Source organism: Monopterus albus, unplaced genomic scaffold, assembly GCF_001952655.1.
Source record: "Monopterus albus unplaced genomic scaffold, M_albus_1.0 scaffold86.1, whole genome shotgun sequence".
NCBI classification, from domain to species: Eukaryota; Metazoa; Chordata; class Actinopteri; order Synbranchiformes; family Synbranchidae; genus Monopterus; species Monopterus albus.
Window position 1 is genome coordinate 1,401,550 of NW_018127966.1, and position 18,803 is coordinate 1,420,352.

Consider the following 18,803-nt stretch of genomic DNA (forward strand, 5'->3'; position numbering starts at 1 on the left):
TGGGATGGAGACATGAGCGATAAGGCAAAGCTAGCCCCATCTGGCAGAAAAAATACAAAATTTGCTAATGGAGACAGAATGGAAATATTGTTTTTTGTAGTTTTATATAAACACTTGTCTTCTTTCTCCTTGTTTAAATTTGCTTTTTTTTTTTTTTAAATAACTTTGTGTTTATTGCCTTTTTGTTCTGTGTCTCTGTGATAGTTCTTTGACAAATTCAAACCCCCAACACCTGAAGCCATAAAATAAAAATATAAAGCTTGTAAATATCAACATCAAATAATGTGAGAAGAACGCTGGGTGAAACCGGCAGATATGTAGCTGCAGCTGGTGTCTTTCTTTCTGTTTCTGAGAGCTTTACATTTTGCAGTTTGTTTATTTTTATAGTGTCTGTCTTTGAGATGTTAATCCCACATGTTGTTAGAGGTCTCCATCTCGAGATCAGAGTTGAGATGGGGAGCTAATTACTTGCCTCCTAACCCAGATTCTTAATTTGGTGCATAGACATTGTTCATGTTAACTAACAAAATAGAGCATTTTTAGCTTTTAAATTTGTTATTATATTAGTAGCAGTAGTGTTTAGTACTACAGTAACATCAGCTATTTGGCTGCAATACCAAGTAAGTATCTCAGTATTAGAAACAGATTTTTGTTTGGCTCGTGCTTTGGAGAAAATCAGGAGTGAAACATCATAATACATCTACCCCCAGTCATCGCAGTTTTTACTTTGTTGTGGCAAAACTAATAAAAGTGGCGAGAAGGAAACAATAAGCTCAGTTGTTTCTTATGATTTTATTAAAGCATGCAAAAAAAATCAGCTGAATGGTCACCACCGAGTCAAACTGAAGAACAGGAGATACCAACCATCTTTATCTACCTTTAACCAAGTCACTTGACTTCACAACCTTTTGACTAGTGTTGTTGTTCATGTAGTCAGCTTTTCTACTGCCAGTTCTTTGCAGAACTATAACTATGATAAACAAGAGAACAGAGCCCCACCCGCGCTGCCTGAGCGTTTTTTAGCATGCGTTGATTTGAAGGACAAACCTATGGGATGCTACTCTAAAAGGCTGCGAGGTAATTCAAGCACATTCAAGCTGCAGACAAGAAAGCACCATAAGATCAACATGTATTTAAAAATGACATTTAAAACAACGCCCCCTCCAAAAATGATTTACAAAAGGCCCCTAGAGACTTTTGTTGCTTACGGTGTCAGTGACTCTATTGCCCCCTGTTGCCCCAGTTGAGGAGCAATACAAGATAAATTGACACTCGGCCCAATTTCATCTTTATTGGAAGGCTGATCTGCTGCTGTTGAGAGTGGTGCCCTATTCTGTTACTCCTAATGGAGGCCAATATATAGATAAGTGTGTCTTGCCAAGAAAATCAATATCGATGTGGCCCCTGATGGGGTTTCAGTTAAAGTGCTTTGTTTTCTGCCACTGCCTCGAAACAAAGAGGCTGCGGGTCCTTCTATTAACAATTCCCAGTGAACCTTGAGACGGAGTTGCAGACAGAGATAGAAATAGAAATGATGGAGTAGTGGCGGTTGAGGGTGGCAGCGCTGGCACCAACATCACTACAGAGTTAGATTTTGGTGGAGGATAGAAAAGTAGCATCAGTGGAGCACGTGCAAGAGCTTTTAAGAAGAGTGTGATGGCGTGTAACGTGACAGAGACCGGCTGTGGATTGCAAAAATAATCTTTCCAAAAAAAAAAAGTAATGCCATTAGAAAAGTGTATATTGCAAAGAAAAGTGGATTATAAAGAAAATGACTAAAGTTTAGTTTGAATAATAGGCCATTTTTGTGAACATTGTTTTATTAGTAGAAATAAAAACATCTCGCAATTTTCTAGTTCCAGATATAGGTGCTGAAAATAATACAGAAACAGAGTTGTAACAGCACAAATGAGAGCGCAGGGTGTTGCTTGTGCTCTACTAATAAATATTACCTGTTTTGCTGTTTAGTACTTCTAAAAACTCATACTGCAAAGACACTAGACAGAAGTCAGTAGCAAGATACCTTCCCTTTTCTGACCCAGTTCATTTTACCCTTCTATTTCTAAAAGCACATAGTAGAACTCTGGCAATGATATGCATAGATTTTGTGTAAAAAATAAATATAGTGAACACTTTGCTCACAGTATCACAGTTCTCAGGGTAGTTGACTAATGTGGTAGCTGTTATGTTTGGCTAAATTATCACGGTTGTGCTACTGTGTTGTGCTTTTTGTGTTTGTACTGTTTACATGTCATTTCATCAGTTTGAATTGATTGGCAATATGTTGCAACAAACCCTTTTAGTGATCCTGACACCAAACTGGAACCTATTGTTTCTAATCAAATCTTAAAAACTGGGTTACCACAGTCTGCCAAACCATACCTGAAGGGAAAACCTTTGTCATTCAGTTGATCCTTGTAGGAAGGTTGGTCAAGCTCACATATTCAGTGGCAGGTGAAATGCATAAAAACATTCTGAAACCTCCTGCACAGTCTTAATGTTTTTAGTAGTCAGCCTCATCGTGAGTGAAGTAAATTCCTGTTCTTAAAACATTCAAAACACAGACACATGACTTACAGTCCTGGTATCTAGTTGACAGCTTTAGCTAAATTTAAACTGATCTTTCAGCTTCTTTGTGTATATAAGAGTACATTTTGTTGTCACCGACAGTGTCGGGTTAATTAGTATAAGGAAGATTTTTACCTCATATTTTGGACAATGGTTTAGGATACAAAATATATTTTATTACTGAACTTACTAATTTTTAACATAAAAACTGAGACACAACTCTTTCAGTTTATACTGAGAACACCTGAGGAGGTGCACTTCTATTGGTAAGCTACAATCTTCTTCTCTTTCAGGGAGAGAGCCTTTGTTGCTGTGGTGTTTGCTTTGCACTTTAAACTGTAGCTGTAGTTTCCATTTTTGCTACCAAGTGTTAACAAGAGCTTACATGTGCTGGCCTGGTGAAAAGCTTGTGTCAATCTATTGTATTTACAACACCATTAAATATGATTTATGTTTCCATAAAAATGCCACAAATTACTTCTTGTGTTTTGCAAAAGTTTCAGTTGCAGTTCTTCTTTTGGAGTTGGATTTCATGTTGGAATGAAACTGTTCATTTGCAGTTCATACATCAGCTAGATATTACACAGCTGTCTCTCCACTGTGCTAGGAAGCAGGGGCCTCTGGGCTGGGAGCCTGGGAGAGCGATGTTGGTCTGAAAGAGCTTGACAGTGATGGAAGTGAGTGATGGACAGTGGGGTCGATGATCTCCTTGGCAATATCAGACACCAGGGAACACTCATACCCTCTGTTGCTTTCAGATAAAGTCGCTGACTCTTCAGACGCATAAAAACAAAACAAAAAAACTTTCTCACAGTGTAGTTGAATATTTATTATAGCTGTAAGTAGATACAATGAATAAGATCAATGTCAGCTTCAGGTACCTGTTTCTGAAGAGCAGGATGGACAGACTCCCTGGAGAAAGTCCACGGCAGGGATGTCTTTTCTTTCTACAAGCATGTAGAACTGCAAATTCATACAGTAGTCCATCAAGTAGAGAGTTTTTTTAAATTAGAGCTGAAACAATTAGTTGATTATTCAGTTAAGTTGACTGACATAAATAATTATTGGCAGCTCTTTTGAGAATCATTTCACCATTTCAGTCAATTTTTAAGTCAAGACAAACGATGCCATATACTGATTAATTCCAAGTTCTCATGTGCTTCTTTGTCTTAATGTAAACTAAATATTTTTGAGGTGTTTGGAGTTTTAGTTTGGCTCAGCGATGTGGTGGGCGCTCGTGACTATTTGATGTTTTATAATCTAAATGATGGATCAATCATAGTAGGAAAATTATCAGCAGATTAATTGCTAATGGAAATAATCATTAGTTGCACCTAGTTTTATAAACATTTTAATATTTTTTGTTTGCTGTCAAATGTTATCATGGTGTCTTCAAACAACCAAACTGGGTTTGAGTCTGCATAACACTTTGCTCTTTAAAAATTCTGCTTTTAATTGGATGTAACTAATTTGGAACTTCCTACGGTTAACTAGTATGTTATGCAAAGGCCACAGGTATTCAAAGCAAAGCTATGATTGTACTTTAAGTCAAATGAATCTCTAATTCACTGGATGCCTTCCTTTACTTAAAGGTGTATTTGACAGAGCTCGGTGGTGATGGTGGTCTTACCTGAGGCACACTGGTAGTAGTGGTCTCTGACATGTTCTCATCTGTCAGGCTGCTCTCACTCACATTATCCACCGAGGGCTGTTTGTGGAAGAGTCTTCTAGTTCTGTAAAGATGAATGTAAAGCCACACAAGTCACATATAATAATTATTTGGAAATCCCAGGGGTCCTCACTCTCTCTCAGCATATAAATGAACATATAAATATTCATACATTGGTGTTAGAGGAGGAAAAAAAGTGCTTTATATGACTTGTTCATTGTATTTTATCAGTACAATCCCACCTACATAGTAGCCTATATGACCAAATAGAATTAGAATGTTCTGACAATTTCAGATGCAATGAATGTTTTGGTTCATTAGCATTAGCATGTCTGATCTCTTACCTACTTGGTTATCACAGAGGATAAATCTGGATTAGCAAATTTGTGGGGGGCACAAGAAAAAAGATCCAGGTCCAAAACATCTAGAATGAGGGTCCAACAACCAGAAGAGGGAGGGAGAGTAGTGGGCAGTGGTTTACTCTGTGCTTTTAATATATTTGTTTATATGCTTGAGCTTAAAAAGACAGCATGCAACAGGTTTGTGTGTTTTGATTTGACCCCACCCCCCACCCCCAAAAAGCACTCTGTACTCTATAATACTTTGTGTGTGTGTTGCATAGGAACAGCAACCACCAAACTCTAAAACTGCACAAGTGCACTTGCACTCAAGTACAGAAGGCAATTTTAGGCAGAGCTATTGGCGACCATGTAGCATTTCCACTGGGGTCATACCTCACCGGCTCCATTTTGTATCTGAGAAATGACCTATTTTTATGTGTAATTGCTGTAGAACAAGCTAAATCAAGCATGTAATTGAAAGCGTGCCACTTCCACAGGGAAACCACAACAGCCAAGGTTAGGATGTAGTGGGCTGAGGGGAGGGGCGCACTTTGTGAGTCAAAAGAGTGGAGGATGCCAACAGGCTTGTCCGTAAGCCAGCGAAACATCCGTAAAACAAATCAGCTACTCAGAGACAACTCAGGTGGAAACAAAAGGGAGGAGGGGGGGTCACGGTATGTATTTACGTAAGCTCCTCGCTCAGCTAGCCAGGCTTGCATGCTGCCATTCGTTCCACATGTGATCTGCTCCTCGACCCCCTGCTGTCAAACTGACACACCTACATTACATGGCTCATGCCACCCTGACTTTGATAGACATCTGTAAACACTGTCAGCTCATTCATTGCAGGAACAGAGTGTTCCAGAATACATATTTTGTCATAATGGTGGAAACCTTTGAAGATCATTATGGGACTCTGACCATTTAAATAAAACTCGTACTGTAAAGAGAGCTCTTAAGGGCTTTGGCCTCTCAGTATATGCACTTTTGCATTACACTGTTCTTAGGGATAACCAATTAAGGAATTGACTACATATGACATTTGGTTTTGAACAAGCATTTTTTTGGTAATATTTGAATGTTTTGTTTTGTTTTATTGGTAAGATTTCAATTTTTAATTTGCACATTCTTTGCATGTCTTACTGAAAATAGAACATCACATTCTAGTTTTATTACATTTCCTAATTTTTCAGTCTTTTTTCCCTTCCCTTCTTATCTCTGCCCCCGTTTTTGTTAATTTTTTATTTTCATTTTCTTATATAATTTCTTCTCCGTCTCCACTCTTACCCGTAACAGTAGGTGACACAAGCAGCGAGGGAGAGCAGGGAGATGAGGACCACCATGCAGGCAGCAATGACCACATTCCTCCGCTTCTCCTCCTCGGCCTGCTGAAGCTCCCACCACTCCAGGTCGCTGAACTGACAACGTTCCCCAATGTAGCCTGATACACAACTGCAAGAGGTACAGACAGTTTTATGCTGTATTTAATTTTTCTTAAACACAGATTTTGTGTTTAGGGTGCCTGCCATGTCTGCCTTTCTTTTTCATTTTGCAGGTGTACATGGGAAAAGCAAGCTGCCCAATTATGTACTTAATGATCAACATCTTTAGTTGAGCAATACTTGTTTAACTTAGTAGGTCATGTGCACATGCAGCATTATATAACACAATGCAAAATTAATTAAACTCATACATTTAAAATAATACATTTAAGTATATTATGACGGTCTGAATGAATGCACTTGTTGAAGGCTATAGATTTATGTAACCAAAAAATTAACTGCAAAGTACATATTTATGAAAAGAATATTATCGTGAGCAGTGGTATTAAACAGTGCAAGGGGGGATTCTAGGGCCTCCCGTTAGAGATGTAGATAATTTTATTATTTTGTGTGCATAAAAAACAAACTATGAATCCCCTCTAGCATAGCCACTTTGTTATGATGGTGCAGCTCTAACCATGGAACAATAGTGACACCTACTGCTTGTCACCTCTTTTAACATCAGAGACAGAGCTAAAGTTGGTTGGGTTTCATTCCAAACTGAAATGTAATGGGACAAGCAATGAAATCTAAAGGGGAATACTTCCCAGAGATGGCTTAAATATGCTGCTGATCACAGTTTGAGGTAGCCTACTCTGTATGAACACTGTTAACTGGATAGCAGCTTATAATAGGACCAGACAGGGAAATGCCAACACCACCTCTGAGCACAGGCTATCAGTAGACCATTAAACTTGGAGGTCAGGGGTCACACTGAAGGGTTAAACAAGAGGTTTTTTTTTTTTTTTACTTGCAAGCATAAGACTCCATTTCTGGAAAGTAGAAGCAGATGCCCTGGTACAGACAGTAGGACTCGTGGGTGGAGGGACAGCTCTCTGCTGAGTTACTGTTGTGGTGCTGGGTAGAGACATCAGCAGGGCTACCGGTCGTCACCCATGGAGATGTGGTCTCCAGTTCTTGAGAGGATTTGGGATATAATGTGGTTAAATTAGACAAATATACAGCATGGCACTGTTGTGTCTCTAATTGCATAATAGTCTGCTGTTTGAAATACTACTATTTCTGACTCGTATAAACAACTGTATTCAATCTGTAATAAGGGCTTATATATTAGAACTGGGGATGTGTTGCTGTGGAGCAGGATATTGAATCAGATTTGATTAAAGCCTCCACTTATTGATTTTCATCCTAAGATCTCACAACCTTGCATAGCATGTGTGATAATCAGTGGCAAGTACAAATACAATTACTCTGGTTTTAATGTCTGACATTGTAATAATCTAACTAGACAAAAAAACATGATACTCAAAATTATAGTTGCAGTAAATATTTACAACACTCACCTCGACATGTCTGGCCATTGCTGCTGTATCCAGCCCGACACTTGCAGAGGAAACTCCCCAAAGTATTTTGGCATTCTGCATTTTTGTTACAATTGTGTGTTCCCTGTTTACACTCATCCATATCTTAAAAAAAACATGACAAAGGAGAATCAACTGGTAAATCTATCGTATACAAGTATGCAATTTTATGCACAGCCTCATCTTTTTGGTACCATCTCATCAAGGTGACTGAAAGTAGCATTACTGTCAGACAGCTTCTTATAAGCAGACTGGAACTTCTCTGGTACAACTGGGGAAAATACTGTTCTATCCATCTGCTCGACTGGCTGACACATTAACTGTTGACTACTGCTTAGGATACAAACCCACTAACACGCAAAGTGGCCTGTAAATCAAATTATAATAGGAATTATTGGAAGAGGTACATTTCAAAATTTAGCTCCTTCATTAATGTTTATTTTGTGTCTTGATATTGTTTTTACATCAAAAACCTGGTTCTGCTCCATGTCCAGTACTCAGTCTCTGTTATACTAAGATATAAGCCTAGGGTCTAAAATCCTGCTACAGAAAGTGAGATAAGCTTCTATGTTTAACGCTATGTCATAAACCTTCCTCAGGTTATGTAACTTCATCCCTCTGAGACACAGTCACAATGCAGAAGTAGAAATACTTACCCACACACAGTTGCCCATCACCTGTAAATCCTTCTAGGCAAAAACAGGTTGGGTTGCCAGCTTTGAGCAGGCACTGGGCATTGGCACCACAGCGGAGTGAGTAACACTCATTCTGGTCTGACAGGGAAGGGGGCATATGGAAACAAAACATTTAGTTAGAGTAAGCTGCTGAATGGTTAAGAACAACAACTCATTTAAAGGTGCACTTTTACCTGAAATCATTTTGTCTGTGAAGAGAATTGGCTCACTGCTCACAACAGAGTGTAAATCAGCTTCCCCTTTATCAGTCGACAGCCCAGGCGTTGTTATTAGTGTGCTCTCATTTTTAAATGTTTTATTTTTCAAAGTTGTTAAATCAGTGTCTCCAGATTCTGTGCAATTAATACATAAAGTTAACATTAGTGCTCAATAGCGTTTTGCTTCACGTCATATTCAGAGGTGTCTACACCTGCAGTAGGACAGGATAAGATAAATCACCTGCTGTTCCATTTGAAGCGTCAACAGGCAAACAGCCTTTTCCATCAGCTGATAGGGTGTAGTGTGACAGACAGGAGCAGTGAGCCAGCCCAAGTTTGCTCTCACACATCTGGGCACAGCCTCCGTTCAGGTAAAGGCAAATGTCTGCTCCTGAAGATACGGATGCAGTAGAAAGGAAAAGTCAAAAGGGGCAGCAGGTTACTGTATACAGCCCCTGCCTTTTGATATTGCTTGTGCTGGCGTTGCTACATGTTGTGTCTTTAAACCTCGGTGTTTAAATTCTGTACAAATTCATCATTGTTATGTCTTTGTACCTGGTTTAGAAAGGGGATGAACCACCACAATGGATGCTGGTTGGACCATGTTACCATGGATGTGTTGCTGTTTCTTCCCCGTCTGCTTGTGCACGCTCCTCAGCTGTTGGTGCTCCTGATCAGAGATCCAGAGCCAGTCTTCAAATACTGCAAGGTCAAAAGGTCGACCTGGACCAATCAGAGAAGCAGTAGAAGACCTCAGTGAACTAGGTGATGCCAGGTGAGTTATTTTCCGTTTGTTCAGTTGTTAACTCAGTGAATACAGTGAAGTCAAGAACTAACAAGAAGAGCAATTTCAAAACAGTTAAGTGGGGGCTTCACTGAATGAAGAAATAAACTGGAGAACACTGATACAAATGTGTCTACTTGGGCATCATTGAAATTATAATATGGATTATTGGAAGATCTATGTGATGAGCATTTTGACAGCTTTCCAAACAAGGTATTATGTTTCTCTGCAGACTCCCACAGCCACAGATACATTTGTGAAAAAGACACACAGTTTTAATTTAAATCCACAGCACACGTGTGGCATTTTCTTCCTGTTCTATGATGGTTACTCAAAACATCTGAGTCTTAATTTGTTAGGCTTAACTCTACATTGTCAGACTTTAAGGTATACTCGGGGTCCATCCCAATTCCCTTAATTGCCTCCATATTTCCCTCACTTGTATCTTCTCCTTCTGTTAGTAAAGTGTAAGATGCAAGAAAAAAATGTGAGAAGGGAGCAATCAAGGAAACGAGAAATGAGATAGCTTGTCCTCCGATCCTTTATCCGAAGCTTCCAATCACCAACTGATATCTGATATAGAGGCTTGTCAGTCCATAAAAGACTTCTGCAAAGGATGGTTTATGTCCTTGCTCATGTCTCCTCCAGTCAGCCTCCTCACTCCTTGATCCTTGCTCCTCAGAGCAAGAATACGAACTTTGGGATATTCTTCAAGATGATGCACTGGAACGACTTCCAACTTGATTTGAGGAGCGAGCGGTGATCAAATGCAGGAACTGGGATATAGTCTTTGTCAGATTTAGGTGAACACCCATCAGATATGGGTGGACTACATCAACTTAAGTGGCACACACTGTAGATTCCAACTCTACATTGTCAGCCTTTAGTTGTGCTTTATTATCTTATGTGATTGTTTCTAAGGCTCAGTTATATTATTTTTTCCCAGTACAATGCTTCTCTACATGTTTACAGTATGCTTCACACAAGCCTCACCTACTTGGTTCTCTAACAGGATCCGTCGGTCTGAGCCATCCAAAGCGGCAGACTCCACCAGGCCCTTCCTCTGGTCACACCAGAACAGACGATCCACCGTGAAATCGATGGTCAGGCCACTGGGCGACACAAGGTTAGTGCCAACAACGACGGCACGATCTTTCCCCTCCAAAGATGCACTTTCCACCACAGGCCGAGCACCTATGTCAGTCCAGAACACCTTCCTCAAAACAAAACCAAAAAAGTACATTAAATAGATATTTTTCTTTAAAAATGTAAACATTTTAATGCTTCTAGTGTGTCCATCTTCACGGCGTAGCATTCATTTGAAATTTAGTTGTTTAAAAATATAGTAAAGCAAGTTTTCCCAAGGTGTGACATGTTATGTGCAGAATTTGAAATGTATAGTGAAAATTGTATTTGAATTTGTGATGCAACAATTAAAACAGCCTGTTGGTGATGATATTGCCTCACAGTAGGTACAAAAAAAAAGGTTAAAGGTAAGATAATTATATAAAAATACCCTTGGTCTTTTCAGTATAAAACTACAAGGCAGAGCTTCTCCTGGTGATGAAAAAAGTTTTGGTGTGTCCCGTGTGGTTACCGGCATACTCACTTTGCCAGAGGATGAACTGCGATTCCTCTTGGTTTTTCCAGCCCTTCGCTTACAATAGTTTCTCTGTTTTGTCCAATCAGTGTACTGCAGTCAACAGTTGACTGGCTGGAGGACAAAAGTGTACAGAAGTGTGATACAAAGTCATGTCAGATCTTTCTGTTCTGTTAATGTTTAGCAGTGTAATAACAGGTATCTATAGATCCTACAAGTCTTTTCACCAAAATTCACTTAACACCCTAGTTGCCAGTGTCCCGCTGAAAAAACGATCTAATATGACCCAAGCATTAAAAGTCATATCAGCCGAGTGTGGTCCAACACAGAAAAAGCAAATGTCCCACAGAAAATGCACAACTCAACCATTACATTAAACAATTTATTCATGAACAGTCACTAGCATTTACTTATGCACACACTACACACCTTTTGTCAGTCCAGTACATCCTGCGGTGGACCCAGTCAACTGCCAGTCCCTCTGGAGAGTTCAGATCCTCAGAGATCAGCGTTTCTCTGGACCCACCGTTCAGATCAACTCGCTCAATTGTTCCCTGGCTTATACTAGTAAAGTAGACCTTCAAAATGCATACGTAAATATTTATACACAGAAATAATAAAGAATCTTATCACAGAAAATAGATGGGAAGTAAAACATAGAGATAACTGCTCAACTATTAGCAAAATAAAATGAAGAATTGTATTTGTTTCTTTTGCTATAAACACTGGGGAACCTACAGGCCAACAAATGGCAGTTTCTGTCCACTAGGTGTTGCTGGATGTCTGCACCAAACCATAAGTTCTGATATTCTGTAGTAGTCTTGAGATGTTAGGTTAGTGTGGTACATCAGCAAATAGTCACATTCTACTGCAACTGCAAAAAATCAAAGCAGTAATAAAATGAGAGGAGTTTTCATCTTACGTTTTGCTCAACTGGGTCATAGTCCAAAGCTATGATTGCTGCCCTCGGGTCCTCCAACAAGGTTTGGTCTCCAGTGCCATCAGGATAGATTTTTCTTACATCTACTAGATTGGCCACTAGCAGGTAGGGTGGTGGTCCTGAAAAACAAGAGACCTTTACTGCAGTACATTAGATCATGAAGACGCTCCCCACCTTGATTTTCATTTTACCCTGCAATTTTTACATTTCTTTTTGTAGAAACAGAAAATGGATGCGATTGAGACTCGTAGGAAGTCTGTTTATCTGTGAGGGCTAATCTTAGTATGACTCACCAGTAGCAATGCAGCGCTTGCCATCTTGGTGGAGCTGGTAGCCAGACAGACAACCACACTGCCACCTCCTAGGGCTGACAGGGGTACAGAGCTGACTGCAGCCTCCTCTGTCTGCAGTCGAGCAGCCTGTAACAGCCAAAGACAGAGTTGCACCTTCACAAGCTTCAGTTCTTTGCTAACAGGCTCCATTTTCTTACAGGGGACCATCCTTTAGATTACATTGATGTAATAATTTTTAATGATCATAATGGTCATTGTACGCTCACTAGTACAAGCTGCTAACATACTACACCGCTGTGCTGTCAGGTGTTTGACCCATCTGACCTCAGTTTGACCACTTTGGGATCGTCCTGCTCAGTTTGTCAAAATGAACAACAATGATAAATAGCAACTTTTCACTTCCACTTAAAAAATAAAAAGACTTTGCTTTTGTTACTGTATAATTGCATAACATTCTAAATACCAAGTAAGTGTTAGTTTCAGAATAAAGGCCCAATAATCTCTGTTATATAGCACATACCGGTGCAACCTTGTCCATCCTCCTGTAGCACAGATCCTTCAGGACACACACAGATAACGCCTTCATCTGTCCCCAAGCATCCATGGCCACATTTGGCCATATTGACTCCGCATGATATGATCTCTGATTGCAGAAAGAAGATCTTGAAAGTGTAACAAATGCTAAAAACATGGTGGATTCAAGCAAACTGAGTTAAACTCATAGAAACACATGAAAGATTAAAGGCACTATAATACAAAATCATAAAAGTTGAAGAAAACAATATTAAACTAGTATTAAGAGCTCTATTAACAAGATCATAGTAATGTTATGTGTTCAAGAATTTTCCCTGCAGGTAGTAGATTCTAACAGAACCAGATGGACAACAAGCTTCTTACTGGAGGGCCTGTCCTGGTAGAATCTGTTTATGAAGTCAGCCCTAATCCTATCAGAATAGATGAAAGTGTGATGAGAATGCAGTCGAAGCACACACGCTCAGCTTGATGTAATGTTAGCTTACGGTAAATGATATCTCCTGCACCTATGAACATAGGCCAAGTATGCACAGGCAGGGTACTGTGCACACATACAGTATGAATCTAATATGAAATAGTTACAGGGCTTTACTGGTAACTTCTTGCTACTTGAAAAAAAATATCTCTGGCACCCTAGTTTTTTGCTCTTTTGTGGTATATTTTATTTATTTAATACCCAGGTTAATGCTTAGTCATGTTTTTCCCATTTTCTCCAATTTGTTTTTATTGAACCAGAAAAAGATATGAGCAGTGCGGTTATATCCTCCTCCAGCTAATCTCCGTTGCTGCCTCCATTGTCTGGCCTGTCACTGGGTTACATTTGTTTTTTCTGGACCTTGACAAAGGTCGTCTGCTAAACAGCTTAGACAGACAAAGCTGCTGAGCAGATATGTTCCCTATTACAAATGTCACCTCATCATCTAATCTCATTGTGTCTGTGAACCTTTCCTGGTCTCTTGGCCTCATAGCTGTGAGATGAAAATGTGTCTTAATGTGTTGTGAAGTTAATCACAGTGCAGATGGTAGTTTTAATGGCACACTTTCCCACTGAAATAAATGGGAAAGTGTGTCCACTGGTAATGTAACTATTAATTAAATTACCATAATGTCCTTAACATAAGAATGTTCCTAGCAGTTTATGCAGTGCAGATGTTGGTGCCAGAATAAAGGCTTGCCTGAGGTATCTGTGGTTACACTGGCAGAAAACAGACCTGGCAGAGTGGAACGACTTGGGTAGAAAAACTAAAAAGGTTAGCTGGATTATCACATTTATAAAAAGTTTTAAAACAACATGTTTTAGCATAGCTTCTAGTGCCAATATTTAGAACTAATCAGCACAGCCACAGTCTAATTTTTAAAAGAGGCCATCAAACTCATTGTTCTATTCCTCAAAAGACAGATATCCTGTAAAAATACTTGCATTAACTTTAATGTGACATTCTTGTTTGCATCTACCTTACAGCTGCTCATCCTCACCACTGGTAGATCTTTAGGAATGGGACAAAGTGCCAGTGTTTTCACCCAACTAACCTAACACACAATTGGCAGCTCATATATGTCTCGTCTGTCTGGTCGTATGTGACCCAGCCTCTTTGTAGCCCTCTGGGGTCAAAGTGTTGTTTGTGGGACAAGTGCCACAACTCATAGCTGCACAAAAAAGAGGATCTGATCCAAAATCAGAGCTACATTCATTATACGGAGCACAACAAAGTACAAATGCTGCCACTTCTTGAATAAAGCCTAAATGTTTTTTTCTTATTTCACTGAACAAGAATTCTCCACAGCTAAGACTTAAATGTTTGAGACACAGAAATTAGTAAAATGTACAGTGAGTCAGTTATTTGGTGTCAGTTATGGTGTCAACATCATCCAGAAGTGTATTTGCAATCTTTAAAAACTATAAATGATCATCTTGAAGTCTTTAGTTTATTACAGTTTAGTCTCTGCTGGCCATGAATTGCTCACAAAACCATTATGAAATGTAAACCTTTTAAGGAATTAGAATATAATACTAATTAGTTATATAATTAAATTATTAAGTCATTAATATATTTGTTCTGTACCTCGACAAGTCTTCCTGTCCTGAAGGAGGGCGTATCCTTTAGGGCAGGTACAAAAATAGGAGCCTGGGATATTTTCACAACCAAGAGAGCAGCCGTGGTTCCAGTGGGCACATTCATTCACATCTACAGCACACACAGACACATCTAGTGATATAACTTGATAATCTCTTAATAGATGCTTTTATTAAAGTGCTTTGCCATATCTTATTTATGTTCTTAAATGTGGGGCCGCAGCAGGAGCCTGTGCTTGGCAGCTCTGTGAGACATACCAACTTTGATAATGAGCAGACGATGCTGCAGTGCTTTTTTTTTTTTTTAATAAAAAAGGTATAAGTAAGTCTTTTTCTACAAGTTCTAAAGTAAATGAACTAAAAATAATTCTTGCATTTCTACACTTCTAATTCTTATTTGATTTCATGGCAAAAATACGAACCGTCACAATAAGTGCCTTGCTTACTGAGAGCAAAGCCTTCACTGCACTGACACATCCCTTGTTCAGCTCGACTGGAGCACACGTTCTCACAGTTTCCACTCTGTTCGTCACAACCTGTTTGAAAAGATTAGCAAACATAAATATACTGTTAAGGCATTTTACTGAATAAAAAATAAAGTAACAATTCATTGAGAAATTTTAGCTGTAACCTGGAAAGGGTGATGGGGACTCTGTCACCGGCTGGTTGAGGGGGTGTACCACTTTGAGAGCAGCTGGGGGTTTTGCCATTTGTTTTCTGTTGACGTCTAGTGGCTCTCCACCGGTGTACTTGCTTACTTGTTTTATAACCTGAGATACAGCATCAGTGTAGTATACCTGCTCCCGAAAGACTGTTATTGCCAGTGACTGAGACCTGGGGAACAAAAAAAGACAAAAAACAATGTGCCATTCACAGAAATAATCTTAATGACATAAAAAAAAAAACAGGGCAATAATATAGAAATGTTGTTACATCAGTGTTTTATACCTTGCTGGCTTGTAGGAGATTCACTACTAAGTAAAAAACCAACTAATCTTAATACAGCAACATGCTCACCTAAGTGGCTGACCTATGGTGTGCAGGACATTCCCGTTGTAATCACAGGAGGCAATGGCACTATCTCCTTGTAGGCCAAACTGAGCCCAGAACAGTCTTTTGTTCTCCCGGTCAATTGTCAGTGCTTTCAGTTGTTCTGCTACCTTAATAAGTGTAGTTTTCATCTGTCCAGTCACATCAGAGCGTTGGATATTAGGATTCATAGCACCAGACAGCCAAAAAAGGAACCTGCAAAATATTTAATTACAGTTACAAAGTGCCATTTAAGTTAAATGATCCTATTAATGTCTTTGTTTTGACATTTTCTCATATGAGCATTAACATTCCCTCCCACCTCATGTGAGTCCCATACTCTTTTTGCTCTCTGTCATATTTTAGGATAAAAATAAAAAAAAAAAACTTTAAGAAGCCCTACACATTTGAATAGAAAAAAATAGTAATTTAAAGCCATTGCATGTTATTATCATGAAGAAATATGGTAAAATATTCATATAAATCCATTGTTGCCATTATTTGCATAGACACAGCCACTCATCAGTCTGCTGGATGGAAATGCAACAAATGCAGAGAATATGTGGTCTGGTTAAAAGCAACTACCTTTCTTTGACAAGAGAAACTAGTGGTATGTGAGGGTTATGTTGCACCTCAGTGTCAGCCATGCATGATGGAGAGAGTTGAAACATTTATACAGTAGCAGCAGCATATAAACATAATGCCATGAATGTGAGCTGTGCGAGGATCCATGTGGGAATTATTTCCTTTGCTCTAGCTCATCTTTTCATTTAATAAATGTCATTATTTTACCTCCTCACCAGGAGTGTTGGTGATGGGATGCAGAATAGCTTATGAAATGTACATGGACAGCAGTGCAAATGAGCAACAGCAGCAGATATGACGGTAAGAAGAACAGTCATGTCACTGACATGGAAAAAGCAGCATCGGGCAAACATGAAAGTGTAATATGGGATGGATTACCTGTTAGTAGGATCAACAGCTATACAACCTGGTTGGGTCAGGTGTCTTAAAAGAGTCCTTTCATTTTTTCCATTTAGATCAATTTTCTTGATTTGTCCCGTTTCTTCACTTGTCCAATAGACGCTGTTCCCAATCCAGTCTACTGCAAGGCCTGAGATATGTTTGTCAGATGAGTACAGTTTCTGGAAAACAAACATTAAAATGATGTTAATCAAACCCTAGTCCAATGCATTATTGTTAGATAGAAAGACAAACTTTAAATGCCATTTTGGTCATATTGTTTTAGGAATCTTACAGATTTGCTGATACTACTATTTAACTGTTGCACTGATGCTTTCGATGACTCATACATTTGTTTCCTACGAGGCACTGGAATCCTTTTACACCAGCGAAGTTCTCTACAACTTCTGGGTGGTTACATAATCACCTGTCTGTGTGCTCCTCTCACAGACGCTTTGTAGATGACCCCAGTGTGTTTGTCAGCCCAGTAAATTCTCTCTTCTCTGAAATGAAAGTCAAGCAGGATAGAGCTTCCCACACCAGCCACCAGCCTTCTTTGGCTCTTCCCATCAAGGTCCATGCGATGAATGGCTCTCCCATGGCCAAATATCAGGAAGGGCTGTGAAGCTTAGCAATATAAACCAACACACATATTTGTCATTAATCCTTTTAGGTTCATTTATCAAAAGCCCTGGAACAGACAGATGGGGGACAAATAAAAGGTTTATTTAAAATCCTGAATAAATGAGATGAAATTAAAAAAATGTAGAGGTCACTGATTAATCTGCTGATTATTATTATTATAATTTCTTACATCTTTATTTTATTTTATTCACATAATGTCAAAATTGGGGAAGAAATACCCATTTTGACTTTGCAGAGTCAAAGGTAGTGTCTTCAAATGTTTTGTCCAACCAACAAATCCATAGATATTTTTATTGTCATCTGACAAAGAAAGTTTCCTCACATTAAAGAAGGTGGAACCAGAAAATGCTGGTTTTACTTCAGCATAGTTAACAGTTAGTTGTCTATCAGGGAACGGACTAGTGGTTGCAGCTCTAGGTTACTGAATGGCTTAATGGTGATGAAAAAGTGTGTTGAACACAGTGAAGGAGTATGTTTAGGAAGAATGATGCTTCCTCCTTCCATCAGAGCAGCCCTGAAGCTGCTCTGGACACACTTTGCTAAAAAGTCTGTTGTACACTTTATATTAGTTTTTCTTTAAATTTGTCACCCATCTGTACATCACAGGTTATTTCAAAGCCACATACTATTCACCAGGGTTAATAAGCCAAAGCTTTTGATACATGTGAAACACATGTCTCTCAGGCTTGTTCTCAGCTTAAGGAAACGGTTCCCAGGGACAGGCAGGTAACTATTCAGCATTTCAATAGCTGCTCCTTCTCTCTCTGTGTCACACTACAGTTGTCATTAAATTGTCAAATTATCTGATAAAAAGCCTATTCAGGGGTGCAAAGGGGAGAAGTTCAAGGCAGCCTCAGCTGCTTCTGGATAAAACATCATCCCTTAGCAACCCATAGCTCTTTGGCTATCCTTTGACTCTGTGGTGAAGTTAAAGGCTGAGGCGATTTGTTTTCATCTGTCACAGGCTTCTGCTTTAGTTCACAGCATTATCATAGTGATGAGCATAATTTGGAAATTACTACATTTGTAAATGGAATGAATGTGTGTCTATTTCACTATGTTCACAGTTGGAAACACTGGATTACTTTCCACATTACACACAGTAGTTTGCTCTAGGGCCCATTAAACTTTGACAAACAAGGGTATGAGGCGAAATGAAGTACGTGTTAGCTCTCTGAATTACTATAGGTAGCAGCTGCTCTCATCTGCTGTGGTGATAACACTGTCATATGAGACTATGGATACTGCTCTTAACTCTGGGCAATGAGGAAAACAATGTGCAACACCAGACAAACAACATGATGAAATGTCTGGCCTGAGATCCCCAAGATGGCCACTGGTGCTGAGTTGCTGGGAGGCATCCTGATGAATCACTGATTGAAGTGCACAGGGTGGTCAGCATCATTCTTGACCTAATAAAATCAGTTTATTGGATGCTGCTGGGGGAACAGTGTAAATACTGACAATCCCACATTTCCCAACATGTGCTTTGAGAGGCCAAGCTGGATTAATTAGCCAGTTCATTAAGTTAGTCACTGCAGTCCTGGTGCCCATCAAAACAACCAGCAACTTGAGTATTTAAGCTGTAAATTAATTTATTTTTATTTA

General features: G+C 39.2%; 1 protein-coding gene across 1 annotated transcript; it reads right to left on the reverse strand.

Moving 5' to 3' along the window:
• Positions 1 to 1,872: 1,872 nt before the first annotated feature.
• Positions 1,873 to 17,130, reverse strand: egf (epidermal growth factor). The gene is made up of 22 exons (XM_020607484.1): positions 16,978 to 17,130; positions 16,551 to 16,732; positions 15,576 to 15,803; positions 15,190 to 15,392; positions 14,981 to 15,094; positions 14,548 to 14,670; positions 12,471 to 12,593; positions 11,951 to 12,076; positions 11,640 to 11,776; positions 11,147 to 11,295; positions 10,727 to 10,831; positions 10,111 to 10,334; positions 8,889 to 9,056; positions 8,575 to 8,724; positions 8,310 to 8,468; positions 8,098 to 8,214; positions 7,424 to 7,546; positions 6,871 to 7,036; positions 5,866 to 6,030; positions 4,199 to 4,301; positions 3,450 to 3,531; positions 1,873 to 3,341 (listed from the first exon to the last, which is right to left on the reverse strand). Exons 1-22 carry the CDS (start codon positions 17,128 to 17,130, stop codon positions 3,172 to 3,174), a joined length of 3,270 nt encoding a protein of 1,089 aa, XP_020463140.1. The 3' UTR covers positions 1,873 to 3,171.
• Positions 17,131 to 18,803: the final 1,673 nt, after the last annotated feature.